At 49.1% G+C, this 17,774-nt stretch overlaps 1 protein-coding gene across 2 annotated transcripts; it reads right to left on the reverse strand.

Annotated features, from left to right (window-relative positions):
* Positions 1 to 6,309: 6,309 nt before the first annotated feature.
* PLA2G2D (phospholipase A2 group IID) lies at positions 6,310 to 17,632 on the reverse strand. 2 transcript variants are annotated; one of them, XM_066372045.1, is made up of 4 exons: positions 17,501 to 17,632; positions 15,228 to 15,372; positions 14,393 to 14,499; positions 6,310 to 6,443 (listed from the first exon to the last, which is right to left on the reverse strand). In XM_066372045.1, exons 1-4 carry the CDS (start codon positions 17,538 to 17,540, stop codon positions 6,424 to 6,426), a joined length of 312 nt encoding a protein of 103 aa, XP_066228142.1. In that variant the 5' UTR covers positions 17,541 to 17,632; the 3' UTR covers positions 6,310 to 6,423. The 2 variants fall into 2 exon arrangements, with proteins under 2 accessions (XP_066228142.1, XP_066228141.1); XM_066372044.1 differs by lacking the exon at positions 6,310 to 6,443 and adding an exon at positions 11,754 to 12,984.
* Between the last annotated feature and the right edge of the window lie 142 nt (positions 17,633 to 17,774).

Raw genomic sequence — 17,774 nt, forward strand, 5'->3', positions numbered from 1 at the left:
CTAAAACTGCTAACCCAAGGTCAAGCAGAACAAGAATTAATTGCATGGGACTGGTTGACTTGATGAAGGGTGATTATAGTTTTTATTTGCAACATTGCTGTTGAGTGTTTATTTTTTATTGATTGATTTGAGAGAGAGAAGCATCAGTTTATTGTTCCACTTATTTATGCATTCACTGGTTAATTCTTGTATGTGCTCTGACCAAGGATTGTACCCACAACCTTGGTGTATCCAGATGACATTTTAATTGAGCTATCCAGCCAGGGCCACATTACTGTGTTTTTTTAAAAAATATTCTACTTTTCAGATATAATGAACCCTTTTCCCTTGTCTCTTAAAGTATCTGTGTTTGTAACAATTTAGTAACCTATACTTTTATAAACAAAAATGAAACATTTATGCTTTCTCCTTACCTGATTCCTCCAACATTCAGATAGTCTTACTGAGTATTCTTATTTTCATAGTGATAGCATTTGTTCTCTTTGCAACAGGAAATAATTGGAAACTCTGGTTACAGTACCAGAGTTCTGACTGGAATGGTATATTTGAGAATGGTATGCATAGATTCAGGTAGGATGAAGCAGTTCTAAGGAACTACGGCTGACTTTACAGAGCTGAAACTTACAAAGCCCTCTTGGAATATCTACTTTGGTATCTTGCTTACAGCAGTGGTCCCCAACCTTTTTTGGGCCACGGACCGGTTTAATGTCAGAAAACATTTTCACAGACTGGCCTTTAGGGTGGGACGGATAAATGTATCATGTGACCGAGACAAGCATCAAGAGTGAGTCTTAGACAGATGTAACAGAAGGAGTCTGGTCATTTTTTAAAAATAAAACATCATTCAGACTTAAATATAAATAAAACGGAAATAATGTAAGTTATTTATTCTTTCTCTGCGGACCGGTACCAAGTGGCCCACGGACCGGCACTGGTCCGCAGCCCGGGGGGTTGGGGTCCACTGGCTTACAGGACTCCAAGACTTAAAGGTGAGTAGGGAAGGTCACTTCCCCGCCAGTCCAGGAAACAGGATATCTTGGGGACCCCCGAGAAGAGAAGAATTCACTCAAATCTCTACGTACTGAAGACAGAGTCTGCTCATGAGTTCTTAGCTTACCTTTCTAGCCTTGAGAGGCTTTCAAAAGTCTAGTATGAGACTCTTTGTGAAAGATTCCAGCAATGCAAAACTCAGAAAGGCCCGTGTGGTCAAAATCCATTCTTGTGGCCCTTACGCAAATAATCTAACAAGTTCAAAGACTTATTCTGTAAACAGGAATAACGTTACTTTTGTTATCTTTGATCAATAAAAGGAAGTGACTGTAGAAAGCAGTTTTGTGCTTCAGTGGAAAACTACAGTACACCCCTGTGGGTTCTCCAGTACTGGCTACAACTCTCCATTGCTCTCCCCCCTTCCTGACTGGGCGTCACGGGACACTGAAATTGCCCTGTGCCAGAAGTCCAGCCGGCAGAAGCTGGCTGACTTGATATAAACATCAGAGAAATCACCCCATGAGAGATCATGAATGGGTGACCTTCATGCCTGCTGTTGTGTGGGCCACTCAGAAAGTTCACCGGGACACCCAATGCCATCACCGAAGACACTTAAACTGCGAACCAGGACATGCGTTAGCTTGCCGCTGCTGTCCTCTCTCTGTCATCTACAGATGCCACAGCCCAACAGCTGGGAATCTCGGCTGGCTGCCCCTCTGGACTTGGAAACTGGGTTTCCAGCTACTAATCTCTGTTTTCTTTTTATTGTCATAGATATTCCCCCATTAAATAACTGACTGCTACACCATCCAACAAATATCCTCTACAATCAGGTCTCAACAGATGGGTTAGCTGATTCTGGATGAACAAAAGGTGACCCAAATGAGAAATGGACTAAAATTGTTCAGAGGAAAGAAGGTCCCTTCTCTCCTTGAACAAGAGGAATAAACGACAAAGACTCTTCCCTTGACCAAACTTTAGTCAGGCTCCTCTAAGACCTTTTTTTTTTTTGACTAGGCCTCATCCTCAAGACCAAGAATCCTGTCAAGTAGGTTTAGCCAGGACCCCACCCTGGATATCTGATCAAATTCTTTACCCCCTTTCTTCTCCAGTGGTGTCTGATCGCCCCGATCGGGCCTTCAGCAAGAATCCTGTTGAGTTGGTTTAGCCAGAATCCCCTCTGACCCCTGATGTATCCTCTCAGTAAACCATCTACTGACCCCTGCCTGCTCCTTGGCTATAAATCACTTGTCTCTGCTGTATTTGGGATTGAGCCCGGTACCATGTGAGGTCTCTTTTCCTCTATAGCAATCAGTCCTGGTTAGAACCTGCACTTACTGCTTTAACTACTGTCTGGTTCCGGTTTTCCTTCAGCCTTATCTTTTTCTGGAAGATTCCTGGTCAATGTGTTAATTCTTCTGCACTGACCTTCCCAGTATACTTCAGCTGTCTGCTTCCTGCCCCAGCAAGGAGCTAGGGAGAAAGTGACATGAATCGTATGGGAAGCAAAGTCCCATCTCAAACTCGCCAATCCATCAATTTCAAAATGATAGGTCCTGGGAATTGGCAAACGACTCATTTATCAAGTCTGAGAACCCCTGATTTGGAGAGTCTGAAACTGTTTATTTGCTATGTTTAAAACTCTGTGAGTCATCAATTCTAAACAGCTGACTTAAAAAATCTGGAATGTTGCATAATCGCTTTTCTACATGAGCCAGCTGCTGGACGCTGAGATCACTCAGGTTTCAAATAAACGTGTTGGTCATAAACCTTGAAGCTGTTATTATCTTCTCTGAGGATCTCTTTATCTAGAGACAAGTTCTGCTATCACATCGAACATCCAGTCAAAGTTCGAACGAGTCTCAGCTTGCCGACTTCCTGTCTATGTAGAACAGCCCAGACCTTTTTAAAAAAAATATTTTATGCTTTTCAAAATGTTTTTATATTCATGATCCAACATAGCATCAAAACATCTCATATTACAGAGTGGGAAAATGAGAGACAGAAAAGCATCTTTCTAAGGTCACATACAATGAGTGGTGCCAGGACTTGAACCAGGGCCTCAGACCCGGAAGTTTGGGGCAGTCTCCCCAGCCTGGACTGGTTCTGTATAGCAGAGTTTTATAGGAATGGGAACGTCTTGAGGACTGGTATCAAAACTCCTTTATGTCCCCCATTGCTTTGACAGTGCCTGACACAAGGGATCAGATCCCACTGTGGGCAGTGCCCCAGGGGTGCTTCACCAGGCTCCAGGGATCCTTACATTCACCTGTGAGGGAAGCACTATAAACTCCCCAACCTCTGTGTGAAGAGACAGAGGCACAGAGAGGTCAAGGAGCTTGCCCCAGGAACCACAGCAGTGCACAAGTGTATAAACCCCAGAGCCCACCCTCTTTGCTCAAGAAAGTGTGCTGAGTCGATGTGGCTGTCCCCTGCTTCGGATGATGCCCAGGCAAGGTGTCCGTTCAGATCTGGGCCAGCCTGCCTGCCTGCTGTCCCAAAGGGAAGAGTAATCAGTCAGTGGCATCCACAGGCTGCCCCTGGCCCTCCAAGCCACAGTGACAGCCATAGATGAGGTAGCTGAGGAAGGACCACTTCCCCGTGGCCTGCTTGATCATGCCGCAGCGCTCCAACCTGCTGGCGTGGGTAAGGGCGAGCCCTGCGGGGAAGGAAGACAACACACGGGTGACGCTGGTGCTGCTGCAGCTGATAACATTCATTCAACAGCCACAACAGTCCCAACAACAGCTGCGCTGTGCTCCACGGGCTGGTCTCTACCTGCCAGACAGGCAGCTATGTGCTTCCCAGAGGCCTGTCATTCATCCCTCACAGTACCTTGTGGAGACAGTATTACAATCCCCAGTTTATAGGTAAGGGAACTGGGCAAAGAGAGATTCAATAACCTGTTCCCGAGATCCCACCCCTGGGAGTTGGGAGACCCCAGAGCTGGCAACCCTTGTGTGTGGGGCCCTGAGCATTTCTCTCGCCAGCCTTTCATGTGGCACATTGTCCCCATAGAGTCAAGATGGACATGCTGTTGTTCATCTTGTTTTACTTATTTTTCCATGTTAACAGGAGTTTTCCCTCCTTGGTCACTTTGGTGTTAACGGGGAATTGTGGGCCAGTGTTGGAGAGCAAAAACTTTTCCTCTACCCTCTTTGGTTTAGTGAATGAGGGCCTGCGAATTAAACTAACAAAAGACAGATGAACAGGAGAAAAGGCCCACCATATTTGTTAATATTTACATGCCCAGGAGTTCATAGAAAAGAAGAAAAACTGGTTAGACTCAGGAGCTTATCTATTGTTTAGCCAAAGAAAGATGGTTTAAATTCCAAGAGAAAAATTGTGGGGAAATGACTAGGAAATATATGGGGAAACTAATAAAAGATAAGGGCTATTTTTATAATGCCTTTTTATTCAAATTCACCTTGGTGTGGATGCCCCATCTTCCAAGACAAGCTGGTACAAGGGCGAGGAGGGGGAGGGTAGGTATCTTCTTCAAAGGGAAATTTAGGGCCTGCTTTTAGGCAAATAAGGAGAGAACTCTTCACATGCCATGCATTTATGTCAATTCTCGATTGCCTTCGTTCAAAATAACTCTTAGGCCAATGTGGCATATTTCGGGCTGGAACATTCTGATCCCCTTTGAGCCATGGTGTGGGGTCTCCTGGCCCTTTGGTGGCCCTGCCGTCTTGCCCCAGGAGATCTGCTGTCCTCAAGAGCAGATCCCCCCTTTGCATCTTTGTTTTCCCGGGCCTGGGACTTCCCAGAGGAGGATCCAGATCACATTGACTCACAGGTGACCGCGGACCACACCAGGCTAAAGGTGGGGTCGGTGTGGAGCCTGGCGGTTGGTTGTGGGCGGCGTTCACGCGCTCGCTAGTTTACCCAATTATTGATTGTGAACCTGCTCTAATAAGAGTTTTATTTTCATTGCATTATTATTTTATTTATTTACTTAATTTATTGGGTTGACACGGCTTGCCAAACCATACAGGCCTCAAGTGTACATCTCAATATAACACCATCTACATACACCCTGCGCAACGCTGCCCCACCCCCACCCCCATTTCTCGGACTCCGCCCTCCTCCCCTCCCTGCACCCGCCCCCTCCCTCTGGCTGTTGCCACTCTGTTGTCTGCATCTCTGTGTTATGTGTCTATGTTTTTCTGGCTATTTTTGTTGCATTTATTTTTATGGCCGCCTTCTATTTGTGACAAATGATACTAGTTTTTCTTATACCACAGTGATATGTTTCCTTCTTAAATAAATGTATGTAGGTTAAGAAAAGCTTTTTAAAAAAGTAAAGTGAAATATTACAGCAGACATCAGGAGGGTGATGTGTGAAAGGTTTGGAAAGCCTCCCCCTCCCACAGGCAGATGAAGGGGGAGGCGATAGAACCGGGCTTGCGTGGAGACTGATTTAGAATGTGGGTCACCAGCCTGTGCGCCCCCTGAGCTGTGTCAGCGCGGATGAACGCACTTCGGTATTAACGAACCGATCCGCCCTGGGGTCAGCCATGGGGACAGATTCCGCCTGCTCTAGGCGCCCGGCATAGGGAAGTGGGGTAACCAGGGGTCCGGTGGTAGAGGATTGGGGTCCTGTATCCTTTCTGGAGCGCGGTCCTCAGCCAGACATGTCAGACTCTCCGGCAGCACTTGCTAAAAAGGTAGGTTCCTGGGCCCCGCCCCAGACCCAGAATTGGACCCTCTGGGTGTGGGGCCGTAGGACCTGCATTTTATACAAGTTCCCCAGAAGGAATTACAAATATTGATCGACTTACGACCATTCGACTTTACAACCACAATCGCTAGCCACAACTGCTCTGCGTCTGGCAACACAAGTGTTGCCCAGCTGGGCCTACAACAGTGCAGACCAGCTTCCGGCAGCACTACCATCTCCACGTGCACCATTTCAACTGTTATCCCAGACTCGGTACAGCAATTTGTGTTTTGTGTCTTGGATATTTTTCATCAAACCCCTCCCAAGATGTCTACCAAAAGGAAATTGTCTTTGCAAATATTAAACCAGTTGTACTGGTAATGCAGTGTTTTATTTAAACCTGATGAATGTAAAAATAAGAAACAAAATGGTGTAGAGATGATACAAATGGCATAAAATGAACAAAGAAAATTATGATATATAACAATAATGAAAGAAAATTATGATAAAATATGACTTAAAGATGTTTATAACATCATTTCATAGTACTGTACATATAGCCTACTCAACTTACGACCAAATCGTGTTACAACCGGTCTGTCAGAACCAATTGTGGTCGTAAGTCGAGCACTAGCTGTATTGTGAATCTCAGAGCCACTGCCTGAGGGAGCGTCCCACCTGGGCTGGGGTGGCGGCACCAGGATGCAGGGCTTCGTGTGCCCCCCCACAGCTGCTGCCTGTGTGCATTGCCTCCTTTGAGATATTGCTCATCAGAGCCTGCTTTCCTCATCTGTAAAATAATGAGATGCAAATGAGAAAATGTATGTGAGGTTCTTAACACAGGAGAACCCAGAAAACTCCATTTTCCCATCTCCCTCTTAGGAAACTAGGGGAATTTCTTCCTCTTCCTTCTGCTTTGCCTGAGCTGGGTGTTTGGGGCCAGGGAGGCGCTCAGCAGAGCCCAGACCTGCGCAGCCTCATCTCAAGGCTGGACACAGGGGAGGGGGACAGCCTTGGCTTTGGCTCACCCCAGCCCACTCAACCTGGCTCCTGGAGGGGACTCCAGAGGAGGCAGCCCACCTGGAGAATGACCTTTGACCCCACTTCCAAGGCCTCCTGGGAGTAGAGAGTGTTCTTGGGGTGGGGTGGGGGTTGTCTGATTTCTGAGGGAGGGAGCTGGGGGGGTGACCAAATGTGTTCCCTTTCCAATTTGCACACCCACCTCTTCCACTTTATTCCAAACTTCTCACCAATAGGAAGCGCCCATCAAGAGAGAGGGGAGAGTTTGGTCCAAATCTCCCATTCTTGGGACTCAAACACAAGAGGTCATGGTGGTCACCCTTATTTACTGCTCACAAATCAAGCGCCAGAGACGTAAAGCCACTATGTGGCACTGGTTTTCAGTTGTTTACAGTCTAGTCGAGCACTAGAGTGAGATGAGCAAGTGGCTGAATGGGTAAGTGGTGGAGAAAGCCATCAGAAAGCACAAAGCAGAGACTGAGAATAAGTCAGAGAGACAGAGAGTACAGCTGCTGCGTGGGGGCGTTGCTTTGGGTTGGCGGCACGGGGACATTTTCCTGAGGGAGGGACTCTCGGCTGAGCTCTGGACGACAGACGCCGGCCTTGCAAAGAGCCCTAGAAAGCCCCTGCCCAGAGAGGGTCCGAGGGTCGGCCAGGAACCTAAGGCAGAGAGAGAATGGGGAGGAATCCCTCCCCCACCTTCTCGGCTTTGAGTTTTCACAAACCCTTTTAAAGTCTCGTCCTTAAGTAAACAAACAAACAAGCAAGCAACAACAAAAAGTACCCAAAGGGGTCCTAAGCTAGAGAGAGCCCATCAGGCTCTGCCTGTGGGTTGTCCAAGCTGCCCAGGGTCAGGCTGGCTCTTGGCCGACCTCAGTAGTGAGCAAGGAAGCAAGGGTCCCAAGTGCCAATGCCCCACTGCCCCTCCAGGGACACTGAGATGTGGTGATGGGGACAGGATCCCCAGGCCCACCTGTACATCACAGCGAGGGTGATGTGTGAAGGAAGCCTGGGTGTTGGGAGGAAGAGCCAGCTTGAGGAAGGAGGAACAGGCCCCCTCTTCCCTGAGAAGGAAGAAATGGAAAGAATACAAGGGAAAGGAGCCAGCAGGAATAACCGAGTCAGCCAGTGATAAATGAACTATATCCCATAGTTCTCTAAATGGGCGCTTAGAGTCACTTAAAATACAAAGCAAGAATAGCAGGATCTGTATGTAACTATGACCAGTGATCTGGAAACCCCTTCCCCCTTGCTGACCCCACCAAAATTCTCCCTCCCCTCTCCTTGAGTCCTGGGAAACCTTAAACAAAGAAATCTCATGCCCACTGCTTAGATACTGTAAAGGTACATAACCTGTAAGAAAATCAACTTTGAGGAGCCCGTGTTTTGGAGCTACAGGACCCATGCTTTAATAAATTCTCCTTCCTTCATTGATGAAGTTATCTGAGTGCCTATCCTCCGTCGGGTCGCTTCCTGCTACAAGCTGGAGAAACAGGCAGAGACGTGGAGAGCTCATCAGCCTGTGGGCCCCCGGGCTGCCCCCGCCCCACTCCAGAGGTGGAACCCTGGGTCCAGGTGACCTGAGGATGGGGTTGAAGCAGGATAGTAAGAAGTGAGGGAAATTTCTTGACAAATTGAATAAGGAAAACTAAGACAAAATAATGAACGAGGCCAAAACAGTTTGAGCAATGCACAGCCAGCGAATGAATCACAAGGTTTTGTCTTCCCCAACCAAGGACACTTAGGAGCAAATGGTTCACACGTTCCAGACCTTCCGGGAGCAGACCGGCCTCAGGTGCAGTCCCAGTTTCTCTTCAGTGGCATTCTTTAAAAGTAAAAGTAAGCAGAAAATATCCCCAATCCCTCTTTATGCACATCTTGGTGAATCAACATATTGAAGGACATACCTGGAAAGCTAATGAATATTTTGTTACGATCCTACCCTGCGACCTCCCCTAGGATTCCCACCAGCTAAAGCAGTGGTCCCCAACCCCTGGGCCGTGGACCGGTACCGGTCTGTGGGCCATTTGGTACTGGTCCGCAGAAAAAGAATAAATAACTTATATTATTTCCGTTTTATTTATATTTAAGTCTGAACAATGTTTTACTTTTAAAAAATGACCAGATTCCCTCTATTTCATCCGTCTAAGACTCACTCTTGACGCTTGTTTTGGTCACGTGATACATTTATCCATCCCACCCTAAAAGCCAGTCCGTGAAAATATTTTCTGACATTAAACCGGCCCGAGCCCAAAAAAGGTTGGGGACCACTGAGCTAAAGAAAGATTTAAAAAAAACCTCACGACAAATGGCACAGTGGCATACTCTCTGTAGAGCACACCCATACCTCTCTGTCTTGCTCTGAGAGTCCTCACGAGACTTGCACCCAGGGGAACAGTGGGCGGCAGCAGCTCGCCCTGGGCTCACCCCCTGAACCTGTGTCCATGGCCCCCTTTTCCTCCAACTTTCCCGCGAGCCAGAGCAGCCCCGGCCAGGCCCGTTCCCGTTGCTTCTTCTATCCTCAGCCCTTCCTTCATTGCACTGTCCCCTCTCAAAATCACCAGCACGTGTATTGTGACATCTTTCCTGCACAAAGTCCAGCACTAAAAACACTACCAGCCGGCCTGCAGCAGACCCACTCAGCCCAGTCCCCATCTGGTGACAGGGTCAGCCAGTGGTGGGGAGGTCAGCTCTTGGGGGGGGGGGGAGAAAGTGCTCCAAATGTAAGGGCTCTATTGGCAAGCTACATTATTCGATTATTGGTAAGATGGTTACTCACTAGTCCTTCTACCCAGGTTTCCTGCCTTGCCACACCTAACTTTGCCTCTCCGCCCCTGGGTGTGGTTATTCTCCCCTAAGGGGCACCCAGGGCTGAGTCACCAGCCCGTCCAGTAAAGAGAGTGGGCGGCAGGGTGAGACATGGCCCTAGAGACAGAGAGACCTGGGTTCGAATCCCAGCCCTGCCACTTATCAGCAAGTGAATCATCCTCAAGTTTCAGCGTCTGCAGCTGGCAAACACAGGCGAAATGCCCTGAGGGAGGGAGAGGTGGGCACCTCATATCATATCAGGTGTTCAATGTCAGGTGTGCAATGTCCCTTCTGCAAGTCTCCCTCTGGCGTCCCTTTGCTGGTACCTTAGGGGAATAGGAAGCTCAGTGACTGCGTCTTTCTGTTTGTCTCCCACATCCAGGGTGGACATGAGAGATGGGGGCAGAGAACAGAAGGCGCCTATGAGTCTCCCCTTCCTTTGTGCCTCTTATCCAATTCCAGCGATTGGAAACTGGCCCAGAATGAGAGCTCACAAGGGGGGAGGGCCTTGCCTTACTTCGGGGGCTCAGTTCTGGCTGCCCCAAGACTACATCTGCCCATCCTTCCTCTTGGTCCAAAGTCCTGTGTCTTTACTAATCTAGGATTCATGCATGTATTCATTCATTCATTCATTCAACATATACCTATCGATACCGACTATGTGATCCCCAGACCCTGCACTAGGAGCTTAGCTCATGGTGGAGAGCAGCACAGACACAGCCCAGCTCCTGACCCAGCCTGGGCTTGCCCACCCAACACCAATCCCATCAACAATCCCCATTTGAGCAGCTACTCACCCCTCGGAGACATTGACCCTGTCCGCTCTTAGAAGTAACTAAATCCTGGGGAGTCTAAACCGACCAGGATAACCACTAAGGCCACCATGACTTAGGGTAGCCAGTTCTGAGCAGGAGGTCTGTGGGTGGTGGTGGCAGGGTATACTGAAAAGAGGCACAGAGGGACAGCATTTGTTCTGCTGAGTGTTATCATGTCTCGACTTGAGATATGGAGCACGGCCCCCAACTTGGAGCCAGGAAGAGCTATGCAGGAGGCAAAGCTAACGCAGTGAGGGTGGCCGGCCAGGAGCAGGAAAGAAACCATGGCTGATGACATCATCAAGCCACTAAAGAGTCACCTTCCCCCTGGACTTACTGACATGTGAGGGCATAAATGCCCTCATTGTTGAAGCCCCTTGAGTCACACTTTTCGGCTGGACGCTTCCCGATTAGTACAGATGGGACAAGGTGCAAGGGAGCAGAGTGGGAAGTTTCTTGGTTGGGTTCCTGGCTCTGCCTTTTGCTGGTTGTGGGCCCTCAGGAGGTTCCTGTCCCCATTCTGAGCAGCAGGTTGTTCAATTTTAAAATGGGAATAAACGCCCATACCTACCAACACCGATATTGTCAAAGTCACAGAGCCTGGAACATGGGCGCTCTGATGGACAAGTAGAGTTGCCAGCTCTTGACCTTGAGCACATTAGACATTGTGCATCGGGATCTAATTGACACAGCTTACAGAGTCACATAGAAGGGGGAGAGGTATTGGGTGGGAAGAGGGGAACATTGATGAACAATTTGCTCTGCTTAATTTATCTTGGGGGTGACTTCAGATTTAGTGACTGCATAGCCACAACAAAAATAAGAATAATAATACAGCTAACATGTAAAGAGAAATTAGTATGTGCCAGGCACTGTGTTAAGAGCTTAATCAGGTTTAATAGACTAATCTCATCTTATTTTCTTCTTAATTTCAATTATACTTCACACTCAAGAAAACCAAGATTCCTCCTGGAAGGTCACATGGCTACTCAGTGGTATAATTAAAAATTGAACTCAGCACTCATAGTTCTTAATTTCTATTATGCTGCTTTGCATGAGGCACCGAGCTTCACATAAAAGGAAAACGGCTTGGTCAGCTGTTTCACATGTGTGTCACAGGCTGGATGGAGGCTGTGGTTGGCTCCAGGTGTCCCAGACCTGTTGCTGAAGACATGGCTAATTACATATGAGTGACAGATTATGGATCCTTATATGAAAATTCTATCCATTCATCTATCATCTGTCTATTCATCCATTTATCCATCCATCCATCCATCCACCAATCCATCATCCATCCATCCATCCATCTACCAATCTATCATCCATCCATCATCCATCCATCCATCCATCCATCCACCAATCCATCATCCATCCATCCATCCATCCATCCATCCATCCATCCACCATTCATCCATCCATCCAAGTCAGTTTCTCTAGAAACCAGGCCTGATACGAGATTCTTGTGCAAATGAGGGATTTACTGAAGGAGTGCTCACAGGAGAAACCTGTAAGGGAACAAGGAGAACTGGATAGGCCAGAAGACAAGGCAAGCAAAGAGGTGGTTCCAGATGTCCACCCTCAGCCTGATCCCAGGAGGAGCTCTGGGACATGCACGCTACCACCCAGATGGTCCCACACAGACAGGGGTGGACAGTTATCCACTCTGTGTTATTATAGTGTGTACTCATTGGTTAGAGGTGGGTGGGGTGGGGGATGGGGGGAATAGGCAAGGTAGCTCCCAGGAGACCCGGGAGATCCTGAAGAGAATGAGACAGATGTGAGACTTCACAGTGAACATCTGGCTTAGCTGGGGTAGGGGACCTGGGCTAGGAGAAAATCTGAATGGGGCACCAATAATATCTGCCACAACCTTCATCTATTTGTTATGGGCTCATTTGATCCACAAGCATTAATTGAGTACCTATTATGTGGATGGGCCAAGGAAACAAAGACGTGACAGGCATGGCCTCCATTCTCTGGGAGCTCCAGTCTGGGTGGGAGAGATCAGAGAAGTCTAGACACAATATACCACTCCAGGTTAATCTTGATACACTGCAGACCCAGAAAGTGCTATAGGAGCTCTGGCAAGGGAGTGAGTGAGGCCTTGGAGCTGGGAGGAGTCAGCCAGGGAGACTTCTCTAGGAAGTCACCCCGGAGCCTCCTGAGGAGCCTGGGGAGGGCTTGGCCAGCTGGAGACAGCAAGTGGGAGATTTCTGCAGAAGGCCCACCTGAGCATAGGCCTGGGTGCCCGGAAGGAAAGAGGGCTTGGAGGACATGTGGCATGTGCTGGCGGGCCCGGAACAAGATGAGCGGGGCTTCGTCCAGCCCCTCACTCGAGAGGCAATTACAGAGAAGGTCTAAGAGGTGAGGTGTGTGGTGGGGGAGAGGCCGAGACCGTTCCTCCTCCTGGGAGTGTGCTCAAGGAGCCAGGTTGGCTCAGGGGGTTAGCTACTCCTGGGGCAGGGGTGTCAGCAATTCTGTGGGACACCCAAGGACCTGAGTAGGGGCATGGGACAGCTCGCACAGTCTTCTCCTAGCACATAGGGGTTTCGCCCTTGCAGCGGGACTGCCTGAAGAGGCGGGTGAAACGTAGTTTCTTGTTGTAGGTGCCCAGGTTACGCTGCAGACAGAAGGCCACCTCCTTGTCACAATCGCACAGCTGCTGCTCGCACCAGCTCCCTCTGTCAGCTGTGGGGTGGAGGAGGGGTGAGCTCAGTTTCTGTTCCTTCTGGAGACAGAGTGGAGGGTGGGAGGGTGGCGAGGGGTAGGGTCCCTGGAGGGAACCTCTGCAGGCAGTGCCATCCTCGCTCAGCTGGGAAGGATGTCCTTTCCAGCTACTCTGACCTTAGCTTGTGACCTTGGGCCTGTATCATGACCTCCCTGTGTGGCATTGCGCCGTTAAACTGAGCACCTATCCTGTGTGCCCAGGGGGACGGGGAAGGTAGGACTGAACACAGTGGGCCTGTGAGGTTCAGACTTCCTTGGGGGGCGTAAATATATGAGAATCAAGGAAATGAATATCACAGACTGTGCTCTGGGGGTAAGGAACAATGCTGGGGTTACAAGACAGTAAGACTGGGGACAAAGCCATGCGAGCTGAGGACGGAAGGATCTGCTCTCCCTACGGAGAGCCAGGGTGGAGGAGGGCAAGTGTTCCAGGTAGATGGAACAGCATGTGCAAAGACTCTGAGGCAGGAGGGACCACAGAACTTTAGTTTCATTATCTGTGAGGTGGGGATGATGGTCATGGCGCCTCAGGGGGCTGGTGCTGAAAATTAAAGTAAACCAATAAAGTGCTCGCTTGGGCAGCACATATACTAGTAAACCAATAAAGCACTCAGTACGTAGCAAGTGCTCAGTAAATAGTGGCTATTACTATTATTTTTGTTGTTGTTATCAAGCCCTCAATTAACAGGGAGTGCTGGGATGCGCCCATTTGATTCCCAGCCCTGGAACCTGCCACCTTTCTTCAAGCATGGACCCAGGGGCCAGGTGACTCAGGTTCTGATCCAGGCTGTTATTTGCAGCTGTGTGACCCCAGGCAAACACTTCTTGAATCAGTTTCCTTGTCTGTAAAACGGAGATCAGGAGGGTGGGGCTGCCTCCCCGCTGGGCTGCTTTGAGGATCAGTAATGATGAAAGTAGTAACAGGAGTGCCCGTAGCCCACGTCATTTATCCGGCATGCGCTCTGCAGCAGGCATCTGCACAGCTCATTCTGTCTGCCCTCATGCTAGTTCTTGAATAAAGTAAATGGAGTAGAATGCTGTTATCCTCAGTTTACAGATGAGGATACTGAGGTTCAGAGAGGTTGAGCAATGTGTTCAAGGTTACAGAGCTGGTCAGTGGCGGGTCTGGGATCTAAGCTGGGTTCCGCCAGCCTTCCAGGTGCTACAGGAGTCAAAGCCCCCATTGGACCTTTCCGTATTCCCACCCCCATCCTTGACCCTCTGGCACGGCCCAGTTATTGCCACTGAAAACATGAGAAAAACAGAGAGGTTGAGTAGCTTGTGCATCATTGCACAGCATAGGAAGGCAGTGAGTGCCATGACTCCCTTCCTCGGCCTCCAACCCCAATCCCAAAGCCCAGGTACTCACAGCACTGGATGCCCCCCTGGGAGAAGGAGTAGTTGTAATTGTCTGTGAAGTAATGGCAGTTGTGGTATTTCAGGTGCATATAGCAACAGTCATGAGCATGGCAGCACCTGCAGGGAGAGGACAGGGGTGGGACAGGGAGCACGGACGCACGGGTCCTCAGCCGACTCGGGCCTCAGGCAGCCCCCGCCACAGAGGAGAGCCTGCGCCCCCCTTGGAAGCGTCAAGGCCTCCAGGGTTCTGGTCCCCTTCATGGTCACGCGAACTAACACTTAGTGAGTGCTTCCTTGTACCGAACACCTGCTTCTTCTCTGAGTTCTCTCTCAAGCTTCACTACCACCCGACAGCAAGGGCACTAGTATTAGCCTCATTTCACAGACGAGGAAATTGCAACTCAGGGAGCCCAAGCCATTTGCCCAAGGTCACACAGCCTGTAAGTGGTGGACCAGGGAAGTGACCTGGGCCTGGTGCTGGCTGTTGTCTCTCTGGTGAATTCCCAGGATTTTGATCTGGTACAGATCAAAGGAGGTCATTGCAAAAAAAAGAGATGGGACTTTTTAAAAACACCATGCAATGGCATTGGGCAACGTGTGGGGGTATGCTAAGGAGATGAGGGTTTGGGACGGCCAGGGGTGGGGGTCTTCAGAGACTCTAGGGAACCCTTTACAGGGCAAGCTCCGGGAGGGCTGAGGCTGTATTGGAGCTCCGCAGAGCCCCTAGCACATAGTACAAAGGAATTCCCAGAATGCATAAATGGATGGAGAGGAAAAGGGAGAGTCCTGGGGTGTGGTGGGCAGGACAGGATTGCCACCTGTGGGCCTGCCTGAGATGAAGTTACCAGTCTGTAGCATCTTTGGGTGGGCCTTTGCCACCATGTCCACAATGACAGCCGTAGGTCCAATAGGAGAAGATGGGTATCTTCCTGGTCAACTTGTGGACCATTTTGTTCAGGTTCAGAATTCCGCCCTGGGTTGGAGTCACACCTGCCAAGGAGCCCAGCAACAAGGGGAGGACATGAGTCCTAGGAGAGGTCAGAGGACCCCAGGTCTGACACCTCGGTTCTATCTGAACCAAAGCAATGACCTTGGATAATAAAATGACAACAAGCACTATGGCTATCAAAAATATAATAGTAGCGAGTGAGTGCTTGCTATGGGTCTTTTCGTGCAGTAATTCATTGACCCCATCCATCCTATGAGATAAAGACTGTTTTCTGTAAATAAACTTGTTCCTTTGGTATATCATACAGAAAGTTCTCATAGACCCCCCCCCCTTACCCACTTTCCTCTACTGTTATTATCTTCTTACATAATTGTGCTATATTTATGAAAACTAAGAAACCAACATTAACACAGATGAAGCCCAGAGACTCAGGGAGACTTTGGGTGACCTGAGTTATAGAGCCCCAAACTCCTAGGTAAATGATGCAAACAAATTAAATAGAATAGCCAGGTGTGAGCCCTGCATTGGGGAACGTGTGGATAGGGAGAGGGGGTTGGGAGGGACTCAACCAAAGGTGATATCAAAAGCAGGTGGCCTTGGGCTGCAGCGAAAAGTGACTGATGATGTCTGGTACTTGCAGGCCTGTTGTGTCCCCAGTGTGTCCCTTCAGTGTGTGCAAACTCACATTGCCAGTCTTGTGTGACATGGTGGCTCTAGGTATGCAGATGTTAAAGAGAAACTTTGTAAGCTTTGACCATGCTGATGAATGCTCTTGGGCCCCCGGAAATCCCAGATTCAGTGATAAGGAACCCAAAGGCAACGCATTGCAGAGAGTGATCATCCAACCATTACCTGGGCCAACCAGGGACCTGAATTCAGAATCTTGCCTTTTTGGTACGCCTCTATCCCTCTTTCTGCCCTAAATCTAGCCTTTTCCATTTCAGCTTACAAATACACACACAAACCAACTCACACCTGAACCACGCAGCCCTCCCTTAACAGGCAAGCTTCGATTCAGCATGCCTTTGGGTGGTCTTGCTTCTGACAGGTTTACCGTGAGGCAAACCTAGCCAGCCCCCAGGAACTGAGGAGTGCAGCCTATGGCGATGAGAGCTTTGGTGAATGGGCTTAGCTTGCTAGCAATTCCTGTCTCAATAGCTTTCTCCATCCTCACCAGTCACCAAGGGGGGGTGGAGCCCCCTTTCGCAAGGGTTCCCCATAGTGGTTGGGAGGCAATATGGCTGCACCTTGTACATGTGCTGTGGGTTAAGCTATTGCTTCCTTAGTGTTACTTACAATTGTTAAACATTTTATATATTTTCTCATAAGAGTCCTTCTAACAAACCTATGACGAGGGTGCTATTGTGCTCATTTTAGAGATGAGGATAGAGAGAGGTCGGGTGCCTTGGCCGCCTACCGCCAGGAGATGGTAAGGCCAGTGTTTGAATCAGGTTTGTTCGTGCATTTTCTCTCGATGCTGTATTGCCTCTTTACATCTGAGAGGGGGGGCTTTCTGTAGCTTGTTAATTGCGTTTTCCTAATGGTTGTCACTGTCACCCTGGAGCTGTGTTCCTTTGGAGAATGTGGGGGTCCCCAAGATAACACACAACCACATTTAAAAAATGCATCCTTGGCCTGACCTGTGGTGGCGCAGTGGATAAAGCGTCAACCTGGAAACACTGAGGTTGCTGCTTCAAAACCCTGGGCTTGCCTGGTCAAGGCACATATGGGAGTTGATGCTTTCTGCTCCTCCCCCCTTCTCTCTCTCTCTCCCCTCTCTATAATGAATAAATAAAATCTTTATAAAAATTTTTTTTTTTAAAAAATGCATCCTTTGTAAAATCACATATTTTGAGATGGTCAAGAAACAAACATGTCAATTTTCTAGCAACCAAATTTTTATGCGTGATCTGCTGCAAACTGAACAGAATGTGCCCCATCTCTCACCAACCGTCAGCAGAACCCTCTTCCCACGTTCAAGGGGGATAATGAACGTGAATGGGTTCGAAAAAGATAGAGCCCCCGATGGCCCCTTGCAAGGGGCAGAGGGTTGGGGGCTTGTGGGGGCAGAGCTGTGGGGATCAGAGCAGCAGCTCAATCCCGGAAAATGGTATAGGGCCTACTCGCTTCCCTCCACCCTTCCCAGCTGGGGTTCCTGTCCCCACTCACCAGCAAGCAGCACCAGCGCGCACAGCAAGGGAATCTCCATGGTCGGCCGGAGCAGTGGAAGCGGCTGCAGGAGGTCCCCTTCCCCCGGGCAGCCCCTTATGTAAGATGCCCCTTCCACCCAGCTGGGCCTGACCAGCCCCTTCCAGCCCTGGCTCTCCTGCAGGCCACCCATTCCCCTTCCGGTTCCTCTTTACTGGCACTGGGGAATTTTATTTTTAATATCTATTTTTTAAAAAAACTTTTTGATTGCAAAAGAAGCACATGTTCAGTGGAG

This window comes from Saccopteryx leptura, chromosome 3, assembly GCF_036850995.1.
Source record: "Saccopteryx leptura isolate mSacLep1 chromosome 3, mSacLep1_pri_phased_curated, whole genome shotgun sequence".
Classification (NCBI taxonomy): Eukaryota; Metazoa; Chordata; class Mammalia; order Chiroptera; family Emballonuridae; genus Saccopteryx; species Saccopteryx leptura.

Bases quoted from the DNA above. Each gene is read 5' to 3' on its own strand.
- PLA2G2D (XM_066372044.1), bottom strand. From the start codon at position 17,540: ATGGAGATTCCCTTGCTGTGCGCGCTGGTGCTGCTTGCTG. The intron at 15,373-17,500 runs GTGAGTGGGGAC...GCTCCTTGGCAG, and splicing joins CGCGCTGGTGCTGCTTGCTG to GTGTGACTCCAACCCAGGGC. The intron at 12,985-14,392 runs GTGAGTACCTGG...TCCACCCCACAG, and splicing joins CCAGGGGGGCATCCAGTGCT to CTGACAGAGGGAGCTGGTGC.